Source organism: Cheilinus undulatus, linkage group 8, assembly GCF_018320785.1.
Source record: "Cheilinus undulatus linkage group 8, ASM1832078v1, whole genome shotgun sequence".
Lineage (NCBI taxonomy): Eukaryota > Metazoa > Chordata > Actinopteri > Labriformes > Labridae > Cheilinus > Cheilinus undulatus.
Genome location: NC_054872.1, coordinates 2,361,596 through 2,386,980, shown reverse-complemented (window position 1 = coordinate 2,386,980; position 25,385 = coordinate 2,361,596). Strand labels below are relative to the sequence as shown.

General features: G+C 40.1%; 1 protein-coding gene across 4 annotated transcripts; it reads right to left on the bottom strand.

Moving 5' to 3' along the window:
- Window positions 1-1,194: 1,194 nt before the first annotated feature.
- On the bottom strand, window positions 1,195-23,871 carry LOC121514289 (cytochrome b5 reductase 4). 4 transcript variants are annotated; one of them, XM_041794428.1, is made up of 16 exons: window positions 23,753-23,871; window positions 23,067-23,194; window positions 18,532-18,685; window positions 15,038-15,138; window positions 13,832-13,916; window positions 10,822-10,909; window positions 10,681-10,738; window positions 9,094-9,187; window positions 8,629-8,661; window positions 8,423-8,545; window positions 8,129-8,269; window positions 7,640-7,780; window positions 5,995-6,145; window positions 5,740-5,826; window positions 3,679-3,840; window positions 1,195-1,891 (listed from the first exon to the last, which is right to left on the bottom strand). In XM_041794428.1, the coding sequence occupies exons 1-16, from the start codon at window positions 23,850-23,852 to the stop codon at window positions 1,837-1,839; spliced, it is 1,701 nt and encodes a 566-aa protein (XP_041650362.1). In that variant the 5' UTR covers window positions 23,853-23,871; the 3' UTR covers window positions 1,195-1,836. The 4 variants fall into 4 exon arrangements, with proteins under 4 accessions (XP_041650362.1, XP_041650363.1, XP_041650365.1 ...); XM_041794429.1 differs by having other exon boundaries at window positions 23,067-23,185; XM_041794431.1 differs by lacking the exon at window positions 23,753-23,871 and adding an exon at window positions 23,489-23,545 and having other exon boundaries at window positions 23,067-23,185.
- Between the last annotated feature and the right edge of the window lie 1,514 nt (window positions 23,872-25,385).

The window sequence follows — 25,385 nt, the reverse complement described above, 5'->3', positions numbered from 1 at the left end:
GGCCAAATCCGGCCCGTGGTACAGTTATACCCGGCCCGCAAGACCATTAAAATTTTTTATTATAACTGGCCAACAAGTATGAGGTCTGCAGATTTCTTAAGTATAAAAATGTAAACTTCAATGATTTAAAATATCCTTAAGTCTTAAAAGTGTCAAAAATATAAAGAGTAAAAATAATCAGATTAAAAGAAATTCATTTGTGTTTTCATTTCATATTTTCAATTTTGCATAGCACAATTGACTTCTATCTATAATTTGGACTTTTATCTTATGTTTTGACCTTTTAAATTTATCATTTTTACTTTCTATCCCATATTTTGACCTTTTACATTTATGATCTGGAATATTTAGCCTTTTTCAATTTATTATTTTGATTTTTTATCTCATATTTTGACTTTGTCAATTTATTATTTTGACTTTTTCTATATAAAATTGACTTTTCACCTCATATTTTGACCTTTGCAATTGAGGATTTTTAACTTTTTGTCTCATATTCTGACATTTTAGATTCACAATTTTAAATTTCAAGTCATATTTTGGCCTTAAAACATGATTGTGACTTTCTTTTTTATATATTTGCCTTTTAAAATCATAATCTAATCTAATCAACACCTAATTTTGTGTTTTAACCCTTTGCACTGTTAATTGTCAATTTTCATTTATCATCCGTGATTATTTTTTCCCTAAAATGTTTTATCTGCAAAAACGAGGTTGACGGTTTGGTTTAACGTGGACCCTGTTAGGCCCTCAGGTTAGACCTTAATTCAGAACCCCGTCCCTTCTGTGAATGAGTTTGACACCCCTGTCTTAGGAGATCTCTTTTTGTGGGAAGCATGGTTCCCATCAGCAGATGCTTCTTGTGACAGTCCGAGTGTTTTTATAGGTCACAGACCTCAGGTGAGCTAACTCCTGACTCCACTGAGCTCTTTTAGAGTCATTAGGGTTCTCTTACCTTTTTTCCGCAGCATGGCTGTGTTCAATAAAGACACTGAATGTTGTAATTGTTTGTGTGGTATGAGGTTAAGCACGTTATGTTTGTCTGTACTTGTGACTTAGAAGCCGATCAGATCAGTTAGTGCAGAAAGGAGATCATCTCAGAGGGTTCACAGACTTCCTCCTGTATCTGGTTGTTCCCCCATGAAGGGTAAAGAGGAAAGACCCCCATCTGTCAAAAACAGGAGACCTTTGAAAATATCAACATGATGCTTTTTTATTAAACAGCAGCAGAAACATCCAGAAGTGTCAGAAATATATACTATATGTAATATATACTGCATACATTTCACCATTCATTTTCATTCAATAGAAACTACAGAATAAACATAACTTCACCACATTTACAGCTCTCTTAACCCTTTAAAGGGGCATTCTGCTATTTTTAAACTGAGGCCTGCAGACAGAAAGTTCTGGGTTCTGAGAGATCTGAATCTCTGATGCTCATGGCTTTGTCTAAAGCTGCAGTGGCTGTTAGATTTTACTTGATAATGACTGGCCACTAAAAGTTGTATTCAATGAAAGCAGAAACGGCTGTTGCAGACATTACAGCCGGTTTCTGCTGCAGGATAAGGAAGTCTTAAAAAAACAGAGCCTTGGTTTAAAAATCACTCTCCCCTTAGACGCAGCAGCAGCAGACATGGAGCAGAAACAGTAATAGATGTGGTTTTCCCACACAGCTCAGGATAAAAGCTCGGCTCTTCAGTACGATCAGACCCTCAGTGCATAGAATTACAACACTCTTTCATTGGTCACAAACACGGGGATACAAATACCAGCCCACTCTCACTCAGGCACACTCAGTCTCAGCAGCGTGGAGGTTTCTGATTCAGCCAGGAGTCTTCAGCCCTGGAAAGCATGGAGCTCCTCTTCACTGAAGCCCTGCTGCTTCAACAACCTGGAATGACAACACAGAGAGACTAAGGAGGTGGCTGAAGTCCAGGACTTAGGACTGAGTCTCTGCTGACTGTAAAGGCCTGGTGTGTGCTGAGTCTACATGTGTCTGCATCACTTTTTTTCCCCATATTGCAATTGCGATTTAATATGTTATTCATAGGTTCCTCATCTTATGTGTTCATTCAACACAAGCAATAATTCATTCTATATTGTAACCTGCACTATACTACAGGGGTTCTCAACCTTTTCAGCCAACGCCCCCCAAAATAAAGGTGCCAGAGACCGGGGACCTACACTGTACCTGAAGGTGGCTGAACACAACCATGAACAATCAAGAATAGTCATGTGGAGACAAGGCCACCCATTGGGGGGAAAATGGGAGAGATTGCCAAACTGGGGGCCAGCAAAAATCATGGTGCATTGTAAAGTTAAGCTGTGGTATTTTAGATTTCACTTGAATAATAACCACTTTTATCAAAGAAACAAATTTTAGCCCTCTTAAAAATGTAAATCCTTTTGTTAAAAACAGAATTAAAATATGTTAGAAAAAGCTAAAATGGGTAAATAATGGCAAAAATGGTGGTAAAGATGCTGAAATTAGATTTTAAAAGTAGCAGAAATGGATCAGAAATGCCAAAAATTAGATAAAAGAGGCAAAAAATTACCAGAAATGGCAAAAATGGTTTAAAGTGTCAGAAAGGGGCATATTAAGTGGTATGAGGGGATTCAAAAGTGGCTGAAATGGCATTAAAGTGGCAAAAATAGGTGGAAATTTGGTGAAATGGGATGACATAAACTGGCAAAAAAAGGGTTAGCTGAGGCAGAAAATAGTCAGAAAATGGGGAAAATAGCCATATCAACTTGTGAAATGTGGCTTAAAAAGTGGTTAAAAGGGGTTAATAGTAGCAATAATGTGTCAACACAGCCATTAATAGGCAGAGAGCTGCAAGATTTGGTTTAGAAGTGGTAAAAACAGGCAGAAAAAAGTGGTGGGAAGGGTTTTAAATTGACAAAAAATGGGGTTTAAGTTGCAAAAATGTGTTAAAATGAGCAAAATTGGTGGGAAGAAGTGAAAAAAAAATGGGTTAAAATTAGGCAAAATTGGTGTAAAGTGGCAACAGTGTCATTCAAAAGTGTTCTTAGTTTTTTTTTTGCTTCTGGAGACCCCCCTCTCAGTGTCTCGTGTCCCCTAATGGGTTCCTGACCCCAACGTTGAGAACCCCTGCTATACAGGATCAAAAAATAGGGATTATTTTTGAGATTTTTGTACTAATTGCAAATTTGTTATCAATTGCCATATTGAAGGGATTTTTACAATATTAATTGTGTTTTGATTAAAAAATAAATATACATAAACAAGAAAAGGACTTCTGTAAAAATTCTAAATAAGACTCTTGAATGTTTGAATGATGTGTAGAACATAAAATCTGTTGCTGCTGCCAAACAAAATTTCTATTAAATGGTTTTTTAATTTAATCTTTTTTTTTTTAAACAAATTTTAGGTTAAGAAATATTGCAACTTCTGCAATTTGAAAACTGCAGCAGGCCATATTGTGATTTAATCTAATTTGGATTAATTGCCCAGCCCTACTCAACAGTGGGATTTTTATGCCAGTTCCCGGTCCTGTACCACCTTTCCTACTTGTTTTTGTACAGCAAACCATTGAAACAACTAAAACGGAGCATTAGCAGTTTCTGAAGGTTTAGTGATGTGAACAGAGACATCATGAAGATGCTCCGTCCCAGAGCACGGGAACAGTGGGGTAAATTCAAGGTGGTATTACAAACCCGATGGTGAGCTCTGTGAAGGCAGAGGGGCCGCACACACAGACGAAGCATTTGGAGCCATCTGGTCTGACGACGACATCCTTCAACATCAACTCGTCCACTCGACCCGTCCGTCCCGTCCAACTCTCAGGAGGCTCAGAGAGGACGTACTCCACCTGGAACCTGGAACACACATTGACACAGAAATAATAATACAACCCCAGTTCCAAAGATGTTAAACTGAGACATTTTACAATTCAGGAAAAAAATATTAGCTCATTTTGAATTTGATGGCAGCAACACATCTCAAAAAGAAGGGACAGGGCAACACAAGGCTGGAAAAGTAAGTGGTACACATGAAAAACAGCTGGAGAAGCATTTTGAGACTAATTAAGTTAATTCTCAACAGGTCAGTCACATCACTGGGTATAAAAGGAACGTTTTAGGGCGACTCACACAAGGCCATCCATACCTTGGCAGGGCCCGTTTGAGCCTAAGGGCACATTCAGACCAGAGCTCTTTGGTCTGCTGTAAAAAAACTCTGGTCCGTTTTACCGGATAGTCCGGTTTGTTTGGAGTTTGGAGACTCTGGTGCAAACCAAACAAGCGGACTCTGGTCCGCTTGAAAACAGGGGGTCTTGGTCCGCTTCCAAACGAACCCTGGTGCACTCAAACACACATCGGTACCTCGCTTGGTGGCTGTGTAGCTATAGCAACACATCGTACTTGGTGCGGATTTATTCGTCCCATGTAAACAACGACATGCTGGACAGCTCACCACCTTGCTGCTTTCTCATGATGCCCCAACGCAAGAGCAGAAACCCAGAGACATTCGATGTTTTTTCATTGTTTATGTGAAAGAAAAGACCGACAGAAGGAGATGGAGTTCTGGTTTCATCTTCTTCTACGCCTTCTTTTTTTGTTGGTCACCTTTTGTTTGTGACAACAGCACCCCTAGCGGGCAGAGGCTGTAGGTGTTCAGACGGATTGGTCCGTTTGACCAAGAGCAGTATGAATGCAAACCAAACCAAAGGAAAGTGCAAAGATGTTAAATCCAGTCCAGTCCACATTTCTGACCAGTTTCTAGCAAAGTCAGGCTTTAACGACTGAGAGATGTTTATTTGGTTTGTGAAATAAATTTTTCCCTTGTTTTAGTCACAACAGCTCACAGGATAACAAACACCTTACATCCTCCGTGTGTACAGGAGAGTCTGCCAAATATTCAGACAAGTGTGTGCCGGGGTTAATCTCAGGGCTGATTTAACCTCTTCATTATGAAATTAAAACGCCAAACTATCATCCACTGAATTAATTTACCTATGATTCTATTTCATGTCATCAAAAACTGAAATTGTGATCTTGATCGCTGACGTTTAAATGGATCATCATCATCATCATCAACAGTGAATGCTCCGTGTGATGACGTTGCAAAAACGGTGAAGACTTTGAATCTTCCACCATCTACAGTCCATAATATCATCAAAGGATCCAGAGACTCTGGAGAAATCTCTCCAGGGACAAGGCTGAAGGGGCCCTCAGTTGGCCGTGCCATCCACAAATGACAGTGAAAGCTGGATCATGGAGAGAAGAAGCCGTATGTGAACAGGATCCAGAAACGCTGCCATCTTCTGGACCAGAGCTCATTTAACATGGACTGAGGAAATATGGAAAACTGTTCTGTGGTCAGATGAAACCACAGACACCGTGTCCTGCAGACTACAGAGGAGAGGGAGCATCCAGCTTTGTTATCCTGACACAGTTCTAAAGGTGCCATTTCTAACCTGACGTTTTCGTGTATCAATACTGCTATTGAGCCTGACATAACGGCATTTTATTATTTCAGCAATGCAAACACATACATCTATTCTTGAAAAGGGGACATAAGCTCTAAGCACATCAGCACTATGCATCAAATCAAACCTAAAGGTGGTACCTTTGGCTGCTGGATTCATAAAAAAAACGTGGGACTTGAATCAGAATGGAGTATCAGTAACAATAAACTCCCCAGCCCTACTCCCCTCCTTGTTACACTGGTTTATAATAAATAACATGCAGGCTGTGTCCTAACACAGACATCAGTACCTTTCATTGTTAGCAGCCAGTTCACTCAGCTCACGGCGCCACAGGATGTCGTCCTCTCCACGGTTAAAAAAGAGCAGCTTGGTCTGTCTGCAGGCACAAACACATTAAAGTTTATAATCAAACAGGATTCTTCCAGGGCTTTCTTCTAACCTGGGCTGTTGATGGAGAAAGTAGATTTTTGACAACGATGGCAGAAAATCAGGAGAAAAATCAACATTCCTCCTGACCTGATCGGAGTTTGGGAGTCATTCTTACCCGATCGAGTCAAACTCCTGCAGAGCTGCTCGGATCAGACGAGCCATCGGCGTGAACCCTGTACCTGCTGCTATAAGGTACAGGTGTGTGACATCACGAAGGGGGCGGAGACTAAAGGTGCCCTCTGGACTGCTAACAGATATGTGATCACCTAGGAGGAAGGAGAGATACATGAGCAGACTCCCAAATCATTTTCACATCATACCAGGAAATGTGACATTAGATTAATGTGACGTTCTCCATCAGGGTTATTAAAATGGATTTAATCTGTCCAAGAATCATCATGACTTGCATTACTTGCATAATCTAAAGCCACGCTTCCACCAGCTGGTCCAGTTTGATTGATTTGATTGGTTTGGTACACTAAACACCAAAAAGTTACAGACGCCCGTTTCTCTGTCAAGTCCAAAATTCCCCAATTAATGCAAATATTAGTCTGTTTTTCTCCCGTTTCATACACTCCTAACAGACCAGGCTTCCATCGTTTTTTTTTTTTTTTTTTTTTTTTTTTGCGTGTCCTGCTGGCATGTCATCAGTACAATCCCCTATTTATGGTAGCTGGTAAAGGCAAACGGTCCGCAAAAGCCTCTAAATGAAACAGCTTCAATGAGAGGAAGGCTTCGACTTTAGAGACTGATGATACATTTTCATCTTCGGGGGATTTAAGTTTTTGTCTGTTGAGACTCATGCCCCATTTACAGTTTTCGCGTGAAAACACAAAAGTTTTGTAGCGTTTTGGCTGTCCGTTTACACGGCAACGGCGTTTTGGTGCCTGAAAACAGAACTTTTCGGAAACGGGCTCCAGAGTGGAAGTTTTTCAAAACGCCCCCGTCTCCATGTCAACAGGGAAACCGGCACTTTCTGAAAACGGACATGCTCACTACTGCTGCAGTAAATATCCATGCGCGCGTAGGCTTATAATGCATGCGCGGATGGGAAGCCCAAAACAAAGATGGCCGATACCAGTGTACTGTTCGTGCTCCTCACTCTTTGGAATTTAACTGTAAATGTAACTGTTCTCCAACAAAATATTGATTTACCTCACCATCACTTGGATCAGTGGAGATGAATTTCGTGTCTGTACCAGATTCTGACTAATCACAACGCCATCTACTGGCCTGGCATGTATACTACATAGTTTTTGGTGTTTCCCGCAGTCTTGTGTGAATGGAGATCGTTTTGAAAACGTTGCGGTCTGAACGTGGAACTTTTTGGAAACGAAAACAGAAAATGAAGCAAAACGTCGTCGTGTAAACGAGGCCTCAGTTTCTCCCCTCCACATGTAGCTCTCTCTCTGTTCCTCGTGGATCATCTGCTACTCAGCTGAGGCTGCCACGACTGTCGTTTGGTCGGCTTTAGACCTTAAACCTAACCAACAGCATCTTTGCAGTAAGCTACAGCACTGAGAGAACAAAAACAACAGAGCCCCATGGACCTCATAAGACCAGATATTAGAGGTCAGATGTGTGTAGACCACAGTCATGTGACTGATGATGCACACACGTCAGATATGAGGAGGAAGTGAAGAACAGACGTGAGGAATCAGCAGAGCACAGAAATCACTACCTGCCCCCCACCTGAACTCAACATTGTTAGGTAATTAGTTGTTTACCTTGGTTATAGCAAGGATTAAAATCCTACTCACCAATGTTCAGATGCTTCAGATGTTGAGTGAGAACTCCTTCAGGGTAAACTTTAATCATGAGGTAGAGGTCTGAATCCTGCACTGAGGTGTTAGACGACAGACTCTGATCCACCGGAGTGTACGGCCTCACCACCTCTGAATCTGAAATCAGACCAAATTTTAATGAAACAACACTTTCATTACAGGAAGCGGAAATGCCACTTTACCAAAAACCCATTATCTGATTTGGCTTTTGATTTCACAAACTTCAGGAATCCTGCAGGCGTTTACAACACTTGGCAGTAACAGAGCATTCATAACACACAGATTACGGAGAAGGCTTGTGTGCAGAGTCCATTAGATAAAAACATCTAAATAATTTCAGAAAACAGAGAGCAGCAACGTTCTGAACTGGTGCTCTAGGATCGACTGGCTGAGAAGCGTACCATTCTTCTGATCCAGAGGAGAAGCTCCACCCCACAGGCCAGAGTTTCCAGCATTGTCTCTCACCTTGAATGTTTGCTTTGAGGTAGACGTGCTGCCCCACTGGTACCTGCCTCACTGACCCTCGGGGGGGCTGGAATCTGAACACGTATGTGTTGTGATTCACTTCAGTCTTTGACAGCAGCACACAGTCCCGGTAATACGGAGCTGGAAAAGAAAACCACTGGTTACTGTTTAAAACCATTTTCTTGTCTAAATCAGAGTTATAAAAAGTTCTGAAATAAAATATTAATGTTTCAATAAATGGTGACAGTTATTGAAAAACCTAAATCAGAGTAATTTCTCTGACTGGGGTCTCACCTCTGTCTTTTCTGCGTAGAAATGTGTTGTGAAATTCGAGCGGTTGCCCCAGACTCGTCCACTTTCCTTTGGTCTGTTTGCGGATGGTGACCTGGATTTTCCCCACAGAGAATGAAGTGTGGACTGAAAGGAGATGCAGTTTTAGAGCTTAAGCCAGAGCAGGCAGATACTGCCGACTTCTCTTTATAATCAGGAGATTTTCTTACCAGAAACATTTCCCTCCACTTCATCAGACAGACCTGAAACACAACGACCAATCACGCACCTTCACAAGCTCAATCACCATGACAGAGTTTAGATGGGTATAGGTTCAGGGCAATCACATGACTCTGATGATGAGGGCAGCCGTCAGAATGAATTGGAATGAATACAGTACTGTACAGCTCTAAATGGACCTGCAGTTATCATCACAACATTTCTACAGAATAGAGCAGTTGCTCACAATCTTGGGGTTGAGACCCCCTTTGGGGTCACGAGACACTGAGAGGGGGTCTCCAGATGCCTTAAAAAAAAAACTAAGAATATTTTTAAATGACACAGTCGCCACTTTACACCAATTTGACCAATTTGAATTTGCGCTGTTTATGGGGTAAACAGGGGGTACATCACTGAAAAAACGTTGAGAACCGCTGGTTTAAGGCATGGAAAACAAATGTCACATATCCACTCACGTAAATGAATCATGTAGGACATTTTTCCCAGCAGCACTTGTACTCGTAGAACGCCTGCCTCCAGGTCGATGTTGGTGCAGCCTGAGCTTGGGATCTGAAACAGGAGTCAGCAGATTCAGACTTCTATCAGACTTTGATAAAAATAAACTGCTTTAGGTCCGCATGTTAGTAAGGGATTAGCACAGGGAGAGGATGATTTCTGAGGCTTTCTTTTAGTGTTGTTGATATTCTGATATCAAAAAAACGTCTGATCCTGCAGGTATTTGTTTAAGCGAGGACACATGCTTATGCACCAGTACTAGGGCTGGGCAATTAATCAAAATGTAGATTAAATCGCAATGTGACCAACTGCAATTTTCAAACCGCAGAGGGTGCAATATCTCCTTCACCTGAAATGTGTTTTGAAATATCAGCTTAATACATTTTTTTTGAGGTAGAGGTGTTTTGCTCTATATATAATGCAAACATTCAAGTGCCAATATATTCTAGAATAATTGACAAAAGTTCCTACTTTCCTTGTTTTTTTGTATATTTTTGTCTGCTTCAAAATAAAAAAAATCCATAAAATCGTCATTCCTTTCATTTCAATTCATTTCAAATTTGCAATATAGGACAAAATTATTGCGATAAGACACTTTCTTCTTTGATTTTTTTTTTAGTATTTTTATGAAAATTTGATGAAATTATAAGAAATTTTTTGGGAATTTGACTTTTTTGGGTGGTGGGGCAGGTTTTTCTTAGAATTTATGAACATTTATTTGTACATTTTGGGAGATTGGATATAAATCTCTGGGGGAAATAGTTTTGTGTGTTATAATACAGAATGGTTTATAAGATGAGGAACCTGAAGAATAATCACATTAAATTTCAATCACAATGTTGGGTGAAGAATCGCAATTAGATTATTTTCCTAAATCGTTCAGCCCTAAGTACAGTTCTGTTTCACTTTATAATTCGCTTCATTCAGCCATGCCATACGTTAGTGTTCTCCTTTCCTGCTTGAAACCACTGCACACATAAAAACGTCTGTTTTTAGAGCAACGAAGAAGAGGTCATTGGAGGTGTGTAAAGGGAGCACGCTCAATGTCAGCACTGGGAGGGACTGTAGTTCTGAGGGAAGGTGTCCTGACGCCAACTTCAATACAAGCAACCTGATAAAGCATAGAGGCTCATCAGGTGAAGGAGCACGGTGGTTTCACATCCAAACAAAGGAGAACAGACGGAGCTGCTGCAGCAGCAGAGTTGGGAAGCAGCCTTCCAAAGATGTGAGAAATTTCCCAAAGACAGAATAAACAAAACAAACGGAATCGACCAGCCCATGTGTGGGATTTAGCCGCTTTAGCACAGTAGTGACGAAGATCTAAAGTTTTGACGTTTTAGTATACAGCAGTAAAACTCACACTAATCAGCAGGGAGCCGACGTTAAGAGTCACATAGAGGCTGTATTTTTACCATCCTGTACTGGAGAGCTAAGATACTGCTCCAGTTTTCCACAGCAGTCAGTCAGATCATTGCTCTGATACTGGAGAGCTCTGGAACATCTCTAGTTTCTGTTTAATCTGTCTCCATGTTGAAGCAAGGACTTACCCTCCTCTTGGCATAAACCACCAGATGAACAGTGACGTCGGTTTGGAACCAGTCGTACCTACAGCCAGAGACACACACAGACAGTTCTAACCATTAAAACATCATCACATTTGTCAGTAGATGATATTCTGTGCTTCCTACCGAGGCCGAGAATCTTTGTCAGGCGGAGGAGCCACAGACATGGGCGGGGCGAGGGCGAGGCCGGTCGGCGGCGGAGGAGGGATGATGGCTGAAAAAAAAAAAAAAAAAAAGGAAAAATGAACGCTTTATTTGAGAATAAAGCTTTGTCTGAGGTTGATCTGATCTCAGAAAACATGAGGCCAGTACAGACCTTCACGATTCAAATTCATGTTGATCTGGCGCTTTAAATCCAGGACTGTCAGGATACCAGAATTTTAAACTTCAATACCAAAAATAAAGGTCCTAGACGCCTAATTCTGATCAATGTCTTGTTTATAATCCTCCAAATATTTCAAGCAAACACCTACAGACTGTTTAAATTACATAAGTGTGTTTGCAGCAGTTTGGCATTACATTGGTTTAAAGTACTCCTAAGATCCTAGACCCCAGGATCCAAACTGGGTTGTGGAGCCATTTTTAGCGTGTCTGATATGTGCCCAGCAATGGTTTGTGGCTTTTATTTTGAAGGGCATGTCTCCATCTCTTTGTTTCATGTCGTTTTTTACATCTCAAGTCTAAACTGCCCTGTATTTCATTAAAACATTGGGTTATGACCAGTGTTAATTTTGACAGCCCTTTTCAATTTAGTTTTATAGTCTTTTGCCAAAAATATCTTTTAGTTTTAGTCATTATTTAGTCATCTGAATTGTTTTAGTTTTAGTTGACGAAAATTCCCAACATTTTAGTTGACAAAATTTATAGTAAATTTAGTTGACTGACTGGATCTCTCCCCAACTTACCACGCCACCACGCAGCAAAAGCAGTTGTAATTGGATCTCCCCCATATCTCATCCCACCTTTCCACACAGCCAAAGTAGCTGTGATTGGATATATGCCTAAATTGCCCCTACTTTCTACATGACGAAATTAGGTCTGATTGGATAAAGTCTCTGTCAAACATTTTCGTCTCGTTTTTATTTGTTGACTAAAATGTCAGTTAATTTAGTTTTAGTTATTGTCTATGTGCACTTGTTTTCATTAGTTACTGTCTAGTTTTCGTCAGGGGAAAAAAGGCTATTGACGAAAACTTCAACGAAAAAAATTAGTCAACAAAATTAACACTGATTACGACTGAACATTTAAGACTGTTGGGTGATGATTTGTCCTTAAAAACAGCCCTGCATGCTCAGAAAAACTCACCTTACTAGATAGATGTTTGTATCTCTGAGATGCGTATCGGACAAAACCTCCCTAGATATCTGGACTCAGAGTAAACTAGATCTTAGATTTTTTCAGAGTTGTTCAGGCTTAGTTTAATCTCATACTGTGATGGTTATAATGTAGTGATTTAGTTCATAGGAAGAGGAACTTAAGGAATTACCGTTTATCAAATCACAGTATTTGGGAGAAAATTAGCATTAGATTTTTTTCCCAAATCATACAGCCCAACTTTTAAAAATTGTCTCTGTTAATTTGTTCATCCTTAACCCTTAGAGCTCACGTGGCACAGATACGCGCCGCAGGCACACCCCTTTGTAAATTGCTTGGTAACTTTTGAACTGTAAGTCATAGACACTAAATTGTTATTTCCTGTGAAAGCTCTGTGTTGTGCCTTTCTAATTATGTTCTTCATGTATTCGTAGCTCTTACAGAACATTTTCTAGTGAGCCCAGAACTTGGCTGACTGTCTGGGATCTCTGAGGACGGTGTTGTCGTATACAACAAGAAGTGACACATTTTATAAAAACGTTAATAACTTATGAACCATAAGTCATAGACACTCTTTTTTCCTCTGAAAGCTGACTATTTTGCTTTTCGTTTACTACCCCTGATGTCTCCGTAGCCCTAAAGGACAACGTTCTAGTTAGCCTGGAACTTTGGTGGCTTTTCGGGGTCTTTAAAGATTAAATCCACGGCATTAAACACGACAATAAGCGTCTTTTTGCCCATTTATAATCTATTTTCGAACATCTACTTTAGGTTTCTTTGGTGGGTAGTGCCATATTTGTTGAGGGCACTGTTTGCATGCAATGCATTGTGGGAAGGGCTGTCCTCCAATAGCAAGATGTTCCGTCTCTACTGCTTAAATTCAATGGCACAAATGAATCTAACTGCAAAAAAAGTGCATGGAATTTTTTTGTGTACATGCAGATATTTTGAAAACTGTTAGTCACAGAATATTTACTTTTTCACTGTGTCCCCAAGAGATGGAGAACAAGTCTGTGCAAAGAAAATGCTTAGTTACTATTGTTTACTGTGTGTAATCAATAAAAATCTTTGAGTTTCAAATTCCAATTTGTTTTTTTCTTTTGTCTTTAGTGTCCTTTAACTTTTTCAAAAATGTAGTGACATTACTGTAGTAGATATATTCTTAAAGCCCACGTTGTCCTGAAAAACAAGACTGTGCACCACAGGGTTGATGTTTTATAAGCTGTTAAAGAAAAAAGTCCAGACAAGAAATGATGGTGAAAAAAATAGCTGTGAGCCCTAAGGGTTTAACTCTGAGTCGTGTCCGTTACAATTAATTTTTAAATATTGTCATGTTGGATATCAAAATCCAGTTTTGTGCATCCCTAGTTGAAACTGATGTCAATACTAGTTTATAAATGTAGTTTAGTCCTTCAAACACCCGTTAGAATTTATGAAATGAGGATGACCAGAGAAAAGCCTGGAGCTGGTGTAGGTCTGTTGGTCCTGACTAAAACCTGCCTACATATGGTTGTTATTTACAGTCAATAAATCCGTAATAAATATCTGTTTTTAACAAAATCATTGCAGCTGTCCCTAAAATAACCTGTTTAATATAATAATAATACTAATACTAGGGTGGCCAGCAGCACTGAAGGGCCCTCCCACCCCGGCACAATTGCCCATGAGTGTGGTAATAACGGGGTGTTAGTAAACACGTGCAGTGCGCTGCAGCACGGCAGAGAGCATTTTAAACCCCTAACAGTTGGTCAGATCTCCAGATTTCCCAAGGATTTAGGAGGTGAAATCTCAGGATTAAACTCTGCTTTTTCAGCGTGTCTACCTTTAATAACTGCGGGGGCTTTGGTCGCCATCCTGCCCACCAGGCACTCTTTTAGCATGGACTCATAGTTCACCCAGCGATGGACCTGTGCAGAAACAACAACATGACAGAATGAGGTTAATAGCAAAGATGCTTTTAATGATTTACTTTAAGCTGCAGGCCAAAGTGCATCATGATAAAGTAAAAACTAAGAGACTAATACTAAACAGGATTAATAAGAAGTGCTAATGCTGCATGATAAAACCAACAATTAGCATCAAACTCTAAGAACAGAAATGTAAAATTCACATTAGCCAGGCTCACATTAAAGAGGACAACTGGACCTAGAATGTGCTTAAAATGCCCCACACAGTTAAACAGAGCCACTCAATACCCTCACTTTGAGACTGCCCTTTAATTTGTCATCTCTCTGTTTATTAAACCTTGCAGCAAGGACTTCCCCAGGTCCAGGATCTGCTTGAAGCTGCAGGAGAGTGCAGGCATAGTGACTTTAAAGTCTTCACACAGATAAAAAGGCCAGCAATCAGATTCATTAGTCTTTGTGTAACATGACATATTAAATCAGGTCAACCTTTCAAGAAAGAAGTTGGAGCGTTTCCAAGGTCAGGATCCCCTGATAAAGCCATGTGATGCTAGCTCTCAGCCACTCTCTCTTTTAAAAGGCAGAGGTGAGTGTACACAGCCTGAGGCAGAAAGCCTGAGTTTACATGGAGCTCATAATCAGCCTTGTGGTGCCCAGTATCCCCAACGACAACTTCAGGCTTTGTTTAGCCAGCTTACTCACAGAAAGCCAGGGTTATTCAGCTCACTTCACAGTACTCCCTCTGTCATTCACAATTCATAAACAGCAGAGATGCAATGATTGTAAAAATCAGCGCTGGTGCTTTTTCATTCCTACTTCTAGTGTGAGACCAGTCCAACAGCTCAAACATCTGCTTGATAACAAATCTCTTTTCTAGATCAGCAGTGCATCAATAATGCATTATAGATAATGGATGTTAGCTTGGAGAGAGCACCTCTGCCAAATCTATACTCAATAAATCAGCACTAAAATTATCTACAAAGGTGCATTTCAGAATTGCATGAATTATTTAAGTGTTAATCTTTATCTCTATTTAACTTTCAGGAAATATTCTTCTGAATTTAACACCTACAAATGGACATTTGTAATTTTTGGAAGAAAGGAGCCATGTTTGACTTTCCTACCTGGTCGAACAGTTCAGTGCCGTCTATCCCTGCAGCCTTCATCAGCTCGTCCTCTCCTCCGGGGTGGTAATCCATGTAAGGCGTCACATTGTAGACCATCCCTGAGAACAATACACTTCAGATGAAATACACACTTTGGACCCAGATCAATTCCTTCTGCTGTGTCACAGCCTGAGTCAGTGCACTGTGGCATCATTATATAGCAGTGACCATCAACTGGAGGCCCGGGGGCCACATCAGGCCCCCCATGGCTTCCCATCCAGCCCCAAGAGGATTATCAAATTCAGAAAATTTAAATTTGTTTTTTTTTAACTAAAATTTCTATAAAACCATCAACCTAGTGACTTATCAGACCAGAAGCACACTTCTGTAGTTTAACATGGTAAACAAATACTCGTCACTGTTATCTTGATTAAAGCAGTTTTTTTGCATCAATTTTCCACATGAGGCTCTTTGAGGGTGCAATTTCCCCCTCTGAGAATCTTCACAGATGATCTGTCCTGCATGTATGGCCAATCACAACACAGCAATTCAGCATTTAATTAAGTGATAGAAATCACAGTGGCACCAGAAACATGTAGCTAAAATACCTAAATCTCACCCTTGTGGCTGGCTGCAGTATAGGTGATAGGGACAGCTCTCACTGTTAAATGCTTAGAAGTTTCATTCATTTTGGAGGGACATAATATTTTTACAAGAATATTTAATTAGATGAAAATATTGATCTTATTTCTATTTATTTCAATGTCCGGCCCCCACAGCGTCAGCCAAGAATAAGCTGGCCCTTGTGAAAATGGAGTTGATGACCCCTGTTATACAGCAATATTCCTTACACTAGCTAGCCGTATGTTTAAAATAGGGATGCACGATATTGGATTTTTGCCGATATCCAATATGCCAATTTTTACAGATTCATTTTAGCCGATACCAATATTGATAATGATATTTGAAAATGTTTTACATTACTAAAAATTCAGTCCTTTGAAAACACATTTCAGGTTTGAGGATGAAAAAAGAAACAAACTTTTTTCTTCAGAGTTTAAAAGGAACCCTGCATGATCAGACAAGTTCATCTTATTTGTATGGCTCTAATGTATATTAAACTAAAAATCTCCCTAAATATCCCACATATCTGCATTTTGAGTAAATTTGAGCTCATAAACTCACCGGGAGGCCGCCATGTTTTGGTCCGTGCTGGTAGTGTGACATCACAGTTCTGCAGCGCTCCCTATGAGCTCCTTGCTGTTGCCAGCAGTAACTGTTTTTCAGACAGTTTTACTGCTTGCAGCTGTTGATGACATGAGTTTACTGTGTGTTGGTTTTTTGTCTCTGCTGTCAAAGCTCTGTCATTCCTCCTATGTTTTACCTCAATAAACGTCCCTACAAGTGGCTGGACTCAGTGTTAGTGGAAGCATGACAGGAGCTTTTCAAAATAAAAGCTGTATGTACCAAATCCACTTTATCCAAAACTGACAGTTTCTCCCTCACCATAGACAACTCCATAGTATCCCCCTCCCTGCAGGTTAAGAGTCTGGGTGTCATCCTCGACAGCTCACTTTCTTTCCACTCTCAAATTAATAACATAACCCCGTCTGCATATTTCCATTTATGTAATATCAATCGTCACCGCCCCTCCCTCACACTACTGCTATTCTGGTCCACAGCCTCGTCACCTCCCGTATAGACTATTGTAATTCACTCCTCTTCGGTGCCCCTCACAAATCCCTTCACAAGCTTCAACTGGTCCAGAACTCTGCTGCCCGCATCATCACTAGAACCCCTCCTTCCACCACATCACCCCCGTCCTCCAGCAGCTCCACTGGCTCCCGTTCAAATTCAGAATTCAATTCAAAATCCTACTGTACACTTTTAAAGCCATCCACAACCTTGCCCCCCCAGTATCTTTCTGATCTCCTCCACATTGCCACCTCCTCTCGCTCCCTCAGGTCTTCCTCCTCCCTCCACCTCACCGTGCCCTCCGCCCGTCTCAGCACCATGGGGAGCAGAGGTTTCAGTCGCTCTGCTCCCCAACTCTGGAACTCACTCCCACCTGACATCAGGAACATGGACTCTTTACCCCTTTTTAAATCCCGTCTCAAAACTCATCTTTTTCAAATTACATACTCTGTAAATTCCCCTGATTCACTTTAAATTTGTGCCCCTTTGTTTGCTGGTTTTATTTACTATTGTGTTATTTTATTGTGTTTTTATTCTTGTAAAGTGTTCTTCGGTGCTAGGAAAGGCGCTCTCAAGTAAAATGTATTATTATTATTATTATTATTATTATTATTATTATTATTATTATGTACATACAAAAGGAGTTTCTCCAAAGAAATGCTAAAGTGGACTTTTACTTTGAAAAATGCAAACTGGAAGTGCTTTTAATACTGTTTATCTTTACCTGAACTGTGTGGAAACAGAAAGCTTCATGAAGAGTAGAAGTTCAGGGAACAACTTCATTAAACAGACGCATTTTAGCTCGTGGCCTTCATCTGGTTCATCAAGAAACATTTCAAACATTTTCTACTCATGTGGATTTAAATATCTGCTACAACAAGGTAAATATGGCTCTGTATTCATCATTTTCCTGTCAGATAACTGCAAAGAAAAAACAGAAGAGACCTCAAATTTTAAAATTCTCTGTGTGTGGATGTGCAGTGTTTCTGAGATGCAGCCCTAACACTGCTTGCCAGTCTGAAACAGCGGTTACTGCATAGGAACGGTGAGGAGAGCTGCAGAACAGTGACATCACAGTGCCAGCGCGGACCAAAACATGGCGGTCTCCTGGTGAGTTTATAAACTCAAATGACTCAAAATGCAGATATCTAGTGAGTTTTTAGTTCAATACACATACAAGACATACAAATATCTATCCAACAAGATGAACTTGTCTGATCATGCAGGGTTCCTTCTAAAGAACAAGAATGAATAAAGAAAAAGCTCTTAACTTACACAGCTCTGTTGGTACAGCTTAAAACCCAACTAATTTATTTGTCAATATGGCCTAATTTTACTGTTGATATATGCTGATATTTACAGACAAAATATCAGTGGTAAATATCGGCAGAAATTTTGATATCTGCAGATATCGATATCAGGCTGATAATATTGTCCATCTCTACTTTAAAATAAGAGGTTTAAATGATGCGATAGTTCATTTACGCTGTGTAACAGTGCTGGGCATTGGCTCTTTCTAAAAACAAAGCTTTGTAAATTTAGCATTTTTCTAGCTAAGTAAATGTGCTTTCCAGGAAATAAAACAAGATTTAACATAGCTTGTCTTCCTTTGTAAAGTACTTCAATCTCTTTAACACGCACTCATGCACCCTTTATCAGGGGAGAAGACGCTGCTTCTGTGAGGGTCCCCTGCTTTGGTTTAGTGGTCAGAAGTGGCTGGTTTCCCCTCTCCAAAGAGAACCATAAGACAAAGTGGTGATCAAGGATCCTCCAGCTGACATCGAGGATCCTCTGCATGCCACTGAAACCAGACTCACCTCGTATGCACGTCCAGCAGTCGTCTCTTGTGTTGTGTTTCTGCAGCTCGTCCTGAGTCACTTCGATCAAACGTCCTCGGAGCCCCGTCAGATCTTTTCCACTCTTGGCGAAGCGGATCCAGTCCATCAGACTGTGGCCAGGCTTCAGCGCCACCTGATGGTTAACACATCAGTTATGTACATATTTACCTTTAATTCATAATAATATTCAAGTATATGTGACAACAGTTGGCAGATACATTCATCAGATTCATAAATAACAGTGCTGCAGTGCTGTCAGGCAGAGGTTCTTTTTGTTTTGTTTCTTTTACATTGTTATTGCAGGAGCTGGGGTTTGAACCCACGACCTTCGATTGCAAGACAGCAACTCTATTCACCAAGCCACAGTCCCCTCAAGTTCTGCACCAGTATGTAAGAATATCATGGATTTTGAGTGTCTGGGGAAAACTAAATTACATTTTGGTCTCCTTGATGAACACTAAGCTTACTTTTCATCATTTTTTTGTCATCTAAGATCCTGTTTTTAGCTCATCTTAGTCTTCTTTCTCATGGAAAAAGGTCATTGCTGAACATTTTAGTCATAGTTTCAGTCACTAAAGTTAACACTGCTCTCAGGTAACCTGGCTCAGGAACCTCTCTGACAGCTTCATACAGCAGCACCTGCTCTAGCTCACAGCTGGTACAGCTGTCAACATGCTCAGTGATACCAGACATACCACTGGTCAGCATACAGCTAACTAGTAGTTTTGGTACTGTAGGGCCGACTGCTGATGACTAAATTCTTCTTATCTTGCTGATTAGCTGCTTAAACAGTCTGTCAATACCACCCACCTGTTTTTATGTACTCAGGAGGGTTGTTTTAGATACAGTCATATTTTCAATCTATTATGTAATACTGCTGAGGGATCCAGGAACATGTTTCCTCTTTATCACTCTCCCAACTCCAACTGGTCCAGAACGCCTCAGCTAGGCCTCTTACTGGTTTTATTGCTGCTATCCTCATGGTTTTAACAGACAACATCATTCCTTAAGTCTCTCCAGCGATTCCATGTCTGCTTTAAACAGATTTTATGATTCTACTGATCACTTTTGAAGCCTGCCCAAAATGCTGAAATGCTGCCCCTTTGTGACCCTCAGATCCTCCGGTAGGGGCCTCCTGGTTGTTCCAAAGTTAAGGGTCAAATTAAAAGGCTATTTCCATCGAGACCCTTTGAATTTGGGACAGTTGGCCTGAGAAGACAGTGCTTGCAGAGTCAGTGACAGTACAGTTTCTGCCTTTGCAAAACTACGTTTTTTTAAAGGTTGCATACAGATACTGTTATTCTTATCAAAGGCGGACTCAGGATGCTTGGGAGGCAGGTGCAAAATAATAAGAATAATTATTTAAATGGCTCCTGGTGTATACTGTTGGGAACCAGAGCACAGAGAGTTGTAATACAGGTGTAACAAAGTCAACCTGATACAGAGGCACTGCATTGTATATCTCCACTACTGGACATGAGCTACACAGGGCATGTTCTTAAAGGTATACTTCAACATTTTGGCAAATTTGCCCACTGCCATAATCCCTATAGTTTTACTAATAGGTTTGTTACCTTAAGTTGTCGATGCAAGCTATTTTTAGATCGGCGGTGCCGAGTTAGGAGCTGCTCTGCCAACGCAATGGATTCTTATGGTACCCTGGCTTTCCCTCATCAAACTCATCAAATACACAATCCAAAAACTCCAAAATGCTTTTGTGGACAAGTTGTGACCTTTACATTCACCACGCTATGAAACAATCATGGAACATTACGAGACGGAGGTGTTTTAAAGTTGTATGCAAAGCCAGAACTACACTCCAGACATGGCTGCTGCACTGTCACTCCACCCAGTGGTTTACTCAAGGTATAGTTCAGAGTATTTGCTTCATGTGTCGTAATGTTAGACAATTATACGTTATTATTTCATAGAGTGGTGAATGTGCAGGTCACAACTTGTCCACGAGAGAGTGTTGGAGTATAAACTCTCTTGTGGACCCAAATGGTCTGAACCAAAGAACAGCAGTGAGTTGTTTTCTTTTCAAAAACGACAAAAGTCGTGTTCTTACATGTCTACAGTCGCCATGATTTACTCCTCGGTAGCAGCGCATGTGCACCTCGGTAGAGGCTACATCACGTGTTTTGTTGATCTGATTGGCCTGTAAAGATGTCAGACAAAACGTTCATCCAATCACCCTCAGAGTTTTTTTTTTCAAAGGCTCTGCCCTTTTCCAAATGCTGTCTATCAAAACTTTCCCAGATGGACGTGTGAAACACGTCCATCTGACATGTCAGGTTAGCACCAGGGAGGTCGATTTGTCAATTTACTGGCACCAAAGAGGACAATTTTTTCATTTTTCTAACCTACTTATAGCCAGAGGTGGAAAGAAACTCACAACAACTATTCATTTTACTGTAACTGAGCAGCTTTTCTGTGTACTTGTACTTTTTGAGTGCCTTTAATATGAGTAAGTGTAAGTCTAATTTGGGGGAAGTACTGTACTTCCCTTAATTTAAAAAAAGCATCAAGTACTGGGTTTTATAAAATAAACAATAAGCCAAAATGAGGAGGCCTAGATTTTCTGGCAGAAACATGAAAGTGTGCCGGTTAGTTTGGCTCTGAGGTCTCATGGTGGTCAGCAGCACATAGAGGGAGAATGACTCCACATCTCCACCTAAAGCAGCTGTGCATTTTACTTTGGATTAAGCCACAATTAACAACCTGGTTGAAGATCCATATCCTCTTGTTTTTGTTGCACATTAAGGAAAGATCACATGTCACTACACAAGCCCTTTGGGAGTCTCAGTGCTTAGAGTAAACTTTAAATGAATGACTGTTAACTTTTACTCAAACAGATTTAAAGACAAGTCCTTTTACTTCTACTCCAGGGTTTTTATTTTCACAGTGACAGGGTCATGTAGTTCTTCCAGGTGAGCACACAGAGCACCAAAGAAGCCCTTCATCATGTCTTTCAAACATAAAGGCATCCAAAAAGCACCATGATGGCTTTTTTTTTCTAAACATGGATCATCGGGGAGCAATCCTCATCCCTGCTTCCCCCTGAGTCCACATCTTCATCACTATCATTGTCATAATAACAGGTAAATTACTGATACCCTGAGTCCACATCTTCATCACTATCATCCTCATAATAACAGGTAAATTACTGATACCCTGGGTCCACATCTTCATCACTATAATCCTCATAATAACAGGTAAATTACTGATACCCTGAGTCCACATCTTCATCACTATAATCCTCATAATAACAGGTAAATTACTGATACCCTGAGTCAACATCTTCATCACTATCATCCTCATAATAACAGGTAAATTACTGATACCCTGAGTCCACATCCTCATCACTTTCATTGTCATAATAACAGGTAAATTACAGATACCCTGAGTCCACATCTTCATCACTATCATCCTCATAATAACAGGTAAATTACAGATACCCTTAGTCCACATCTTCATCACTTTCATCCTCATAATAACAGGTAAATTACTGATACCCTTAGTCCACATCTTCATCACTTTCATCCTCATAATAACAGGTAAATTACAGATACCCTGAGTCCACATCTTCATCACTTTCATCCTCATAATAACAGGTAAATTACAGATACCCTGAGTGCACATCTTCATCACTTTCATCCTCATAATAACAGGTAAATTACTGATACCCCGAGTCCACATCTTCATCACTTTCATCCTCATAATAACAGGTAAATTACAGATACCCTGAGTCCACATCTTCATCACTATCATCCTCATAATAACAGGTAAATTACAGATACCCTGAGTCCACATCTTCATCACTTTCATTGTCATAATAACAGGTAAATTACAGATACCCTGAGTCCACATCTTCATCACTTTCATCCTCATAATAACAGGTAAATTACAGATACCCTGAGTCCACATCTTCATCACTTTCATCCTCATAATAACAGGTAAATTACAGATACCCTGAGTCCACATCTTCATCACTTTCATCCTCATCCTCATAATAACAGGTAAATTACAGATACCCTTAGTCCACATCTTCATCACTTTCATCCTCATCCTCATAATAACAGGTAAATTACAGATACCCTGAGTCCACATCTTCATCACTTTCATCCTCATCCTCATAATAACAGGTAAATTACAGATACCCTGAGTCCACATCTTCATCACTTTCATTGTCATAATAACAGGTAAATTACAGATACCCTGAGTCCACATCTTCATCACTTTCATTGTCATAATAACAGGTAAATTACAGATACCCTGAGTGCACATCTTCATCACTATCATCCTCATAATAACAGGTAAATTACTGATACCCTGAGTCCACATCTTCATCACTTTCATCCTCATCATCATAATAACAGGTAAATTACAGATTAACTGATGTTTAGACGTTTTAAGTGTGCTGTGGTCATGCATATGTTTCAGAAATGAAAACGCCCTTCCTCTGTCACTGCCATATTCTTCATATAACAGACACAAGACTCTCTTATTCTCACCTTGTTTCTCCCGGACTGTCCGGACGGAGCGACCCGCTGCTGGGAGCCCGGAGCAGGGAACGCCTGGGTCGGTATGTTCAACATGTTGGGGGCGCTTCGGAGGCAGTTTCTGAGAAAACCTGTGAAACCTAAGATAGTTTAGTTAAACAACACATGAACGACGGCAGTGTCGTCCCTGTGGTTGCTAGGTGGTCCAGGAACAGACTGCTTCCTCATTCAGACTCATCCCTGATGTTGAGTAATGCCGCTCAGCTAAGAGGCTAAGCTAGGCTAGGCTAGGCTAGCAAACAGACGCGATAAGAGTCGTAATTATATAGTTCTTATACATGCTAACGCTTCACAGTCATGTTAAATGTAGTAATACAATAATTAAACACAGATTCATAGGGTGTTCAGCAGCTAATCATGGGCAAAAAACTAACTCCAGCTTTGATGGTTCAGCCAGGACTACAAAGAGCGTCGCATTCTGTGACGACAACGTCAACAAAGAACGTCACCAGCGTGCGACGGTCGTTCGTAGCAACGCTCCGCAGCTCTCTGGTGTCCCTAGTTTCAAAGCTTGAACAAGTGTTACAAGTAAAACTAACCGCCTTTACTTATAAGTGAAAGTCTATTCTTACATTTTAACAAGGAATTATTAAACTGGCCTCTTTTTAAACTGGTCTCAAAAACCTAAAATAACCAACCTGAAACCAAAGTGCTGAAAAAAGAACCATTCCGTCCTCTCTCGCTGATCTCTTCCTCGCTCTCTTCCTCTGAATCTATCTGGTTGTCATCAGACATCATTAACAGTTATTGTCACCCTCTGCATGTTGATTTATAGCATTGGTTTACAGTGATATACAGAGCCCCTGTGGCTTCCATCATGGCAGCTGACCGGTGTGATTTTGAAAGGCTTAACTGCTAAGAGGATAAAAGGCCTTCAAAATAAAGCTTCCTGTGCACCTAGGACCAACCTAGCCCGTGTATATATATATATACATTTATTATTTATATTTATTCACAGTATATATTTAATTCTAAAGGCCTGTGTTCATTTCTAAAAAATATAATTACAATATTAATATTAATATTATTGGCACGACTTATTCAGTCAAAAAGAGGTTACTGGCCCATATTAGCTGGATTTACCCTTAAACACTTACAAATATATTTAATAGAGAGACAGAATAAAGAATCAGAAGCTTTTTTAGAGCTTAGATTGCCTACTGTTTGGTACTAAGAGAGTTTTTATTTTTTTTTAACAATGCAATCTCGATTTATTTCCATGATATATAGCAGTGGTTTTCAAAGTGTGAGGTGGGCCTCCCCGGGGGATGGGGGGACAGAGCCTCAGGGGAGGCGTGGACCCATAAACCTGAAAAATGTGATTTGCTTTGCGAACCTCTGCGGTGCATGAAGCAAAACGGATAGACTTATAATTACTATAGGGATTATGCTATAGAGCAGTGTTACTCCACCCTCAACCAAAGAGCAAAATTGTTGAAAAATACCTTTGAAAGAGCCACAATCTAAGAGGTTAAAAAAAAGGCAAAAAAAGCTTGAAGTAGCAATTGAAATAGGTTAAAGGTGGCAAAATGGTCAAAAAGCAGCAAAAAAAGGGTGAAAATGGGCAAAAACAGGAGAAAAAGTGGAAAAAATGGTCAGAAAGTGGCATAAATGGGCAAGAAGTGACAAAAATGAGTGGAAAGTGACTTAAATGGGCAAAAAGCAGTCAAAAATGTTGAAAAAAAGGGAACAAGTGGTATTTAATGGCAATAGGTTGCTTAAATGGACAAAAAGTGGCAAAAAGGGGGAAAGTATTAAAAAGACGCTGCAAAAATGAACAAAATAAAATGGAAAAAAGGGACATTTAATGATGAAAGTAGCCTTAAAGGGCAAAAAGGTGAAAAAGGGCAAAAATGGGATAAAAGTGGAAAAATGGGGAAAAAGTGGCAAAAAGAAAAAAAATGGCATTAGAATTGAATAAGAGGGAAAAGCAGATGTTTGTGAGCGGACATTTGTGAACCAAAATATCCAAAATACAGTGCTTAACAAATTTATCAGACCACCTGTCATATTAGTCTCAGAGACCATCCAGCATCATGAAGTGCTTTAATGCGGACTCTTTCATTTTCAGTCAGCTCTCCATGTTTTACCATTTTGAACAGGAATGAGGAATTTCAAACTGAATTCACTCAAATTTGAGCCGGCTCACTGGGCTTCTCTGAGAAGTCAGAAATGAATCAAGCATAACGTTCAAGCACTAAAACTCATTTTTCTGTTCAGGAATGCAAGTAAATAACTATAATTTGACATATTAATCAAGAAATATTAATG

Coding starts and splice junctions, on each gene's coding strand:
- LOC121514289 (XM_041794428.1), bottom strand. CDS start 23,852: ATGATGTCTGATGACAACCAGATAGATTCAGAGGAAGAGAGCGAGGAA. Junction 13,917..15,037: donor GCACTGAACTGTTCGACCAG/GTAGGAAAGTCA, acceptor GTTTCTGCACAG/GTCCATCGCTGGGTGAACTA. Junction 9,188..10,680: donor TGGTTTATGCCAAGAGGAGG/GTAAGTCCTTGC, acceptor CTCCTGTTTCAG/ATCCCAAGCTCAGGCTGCAC.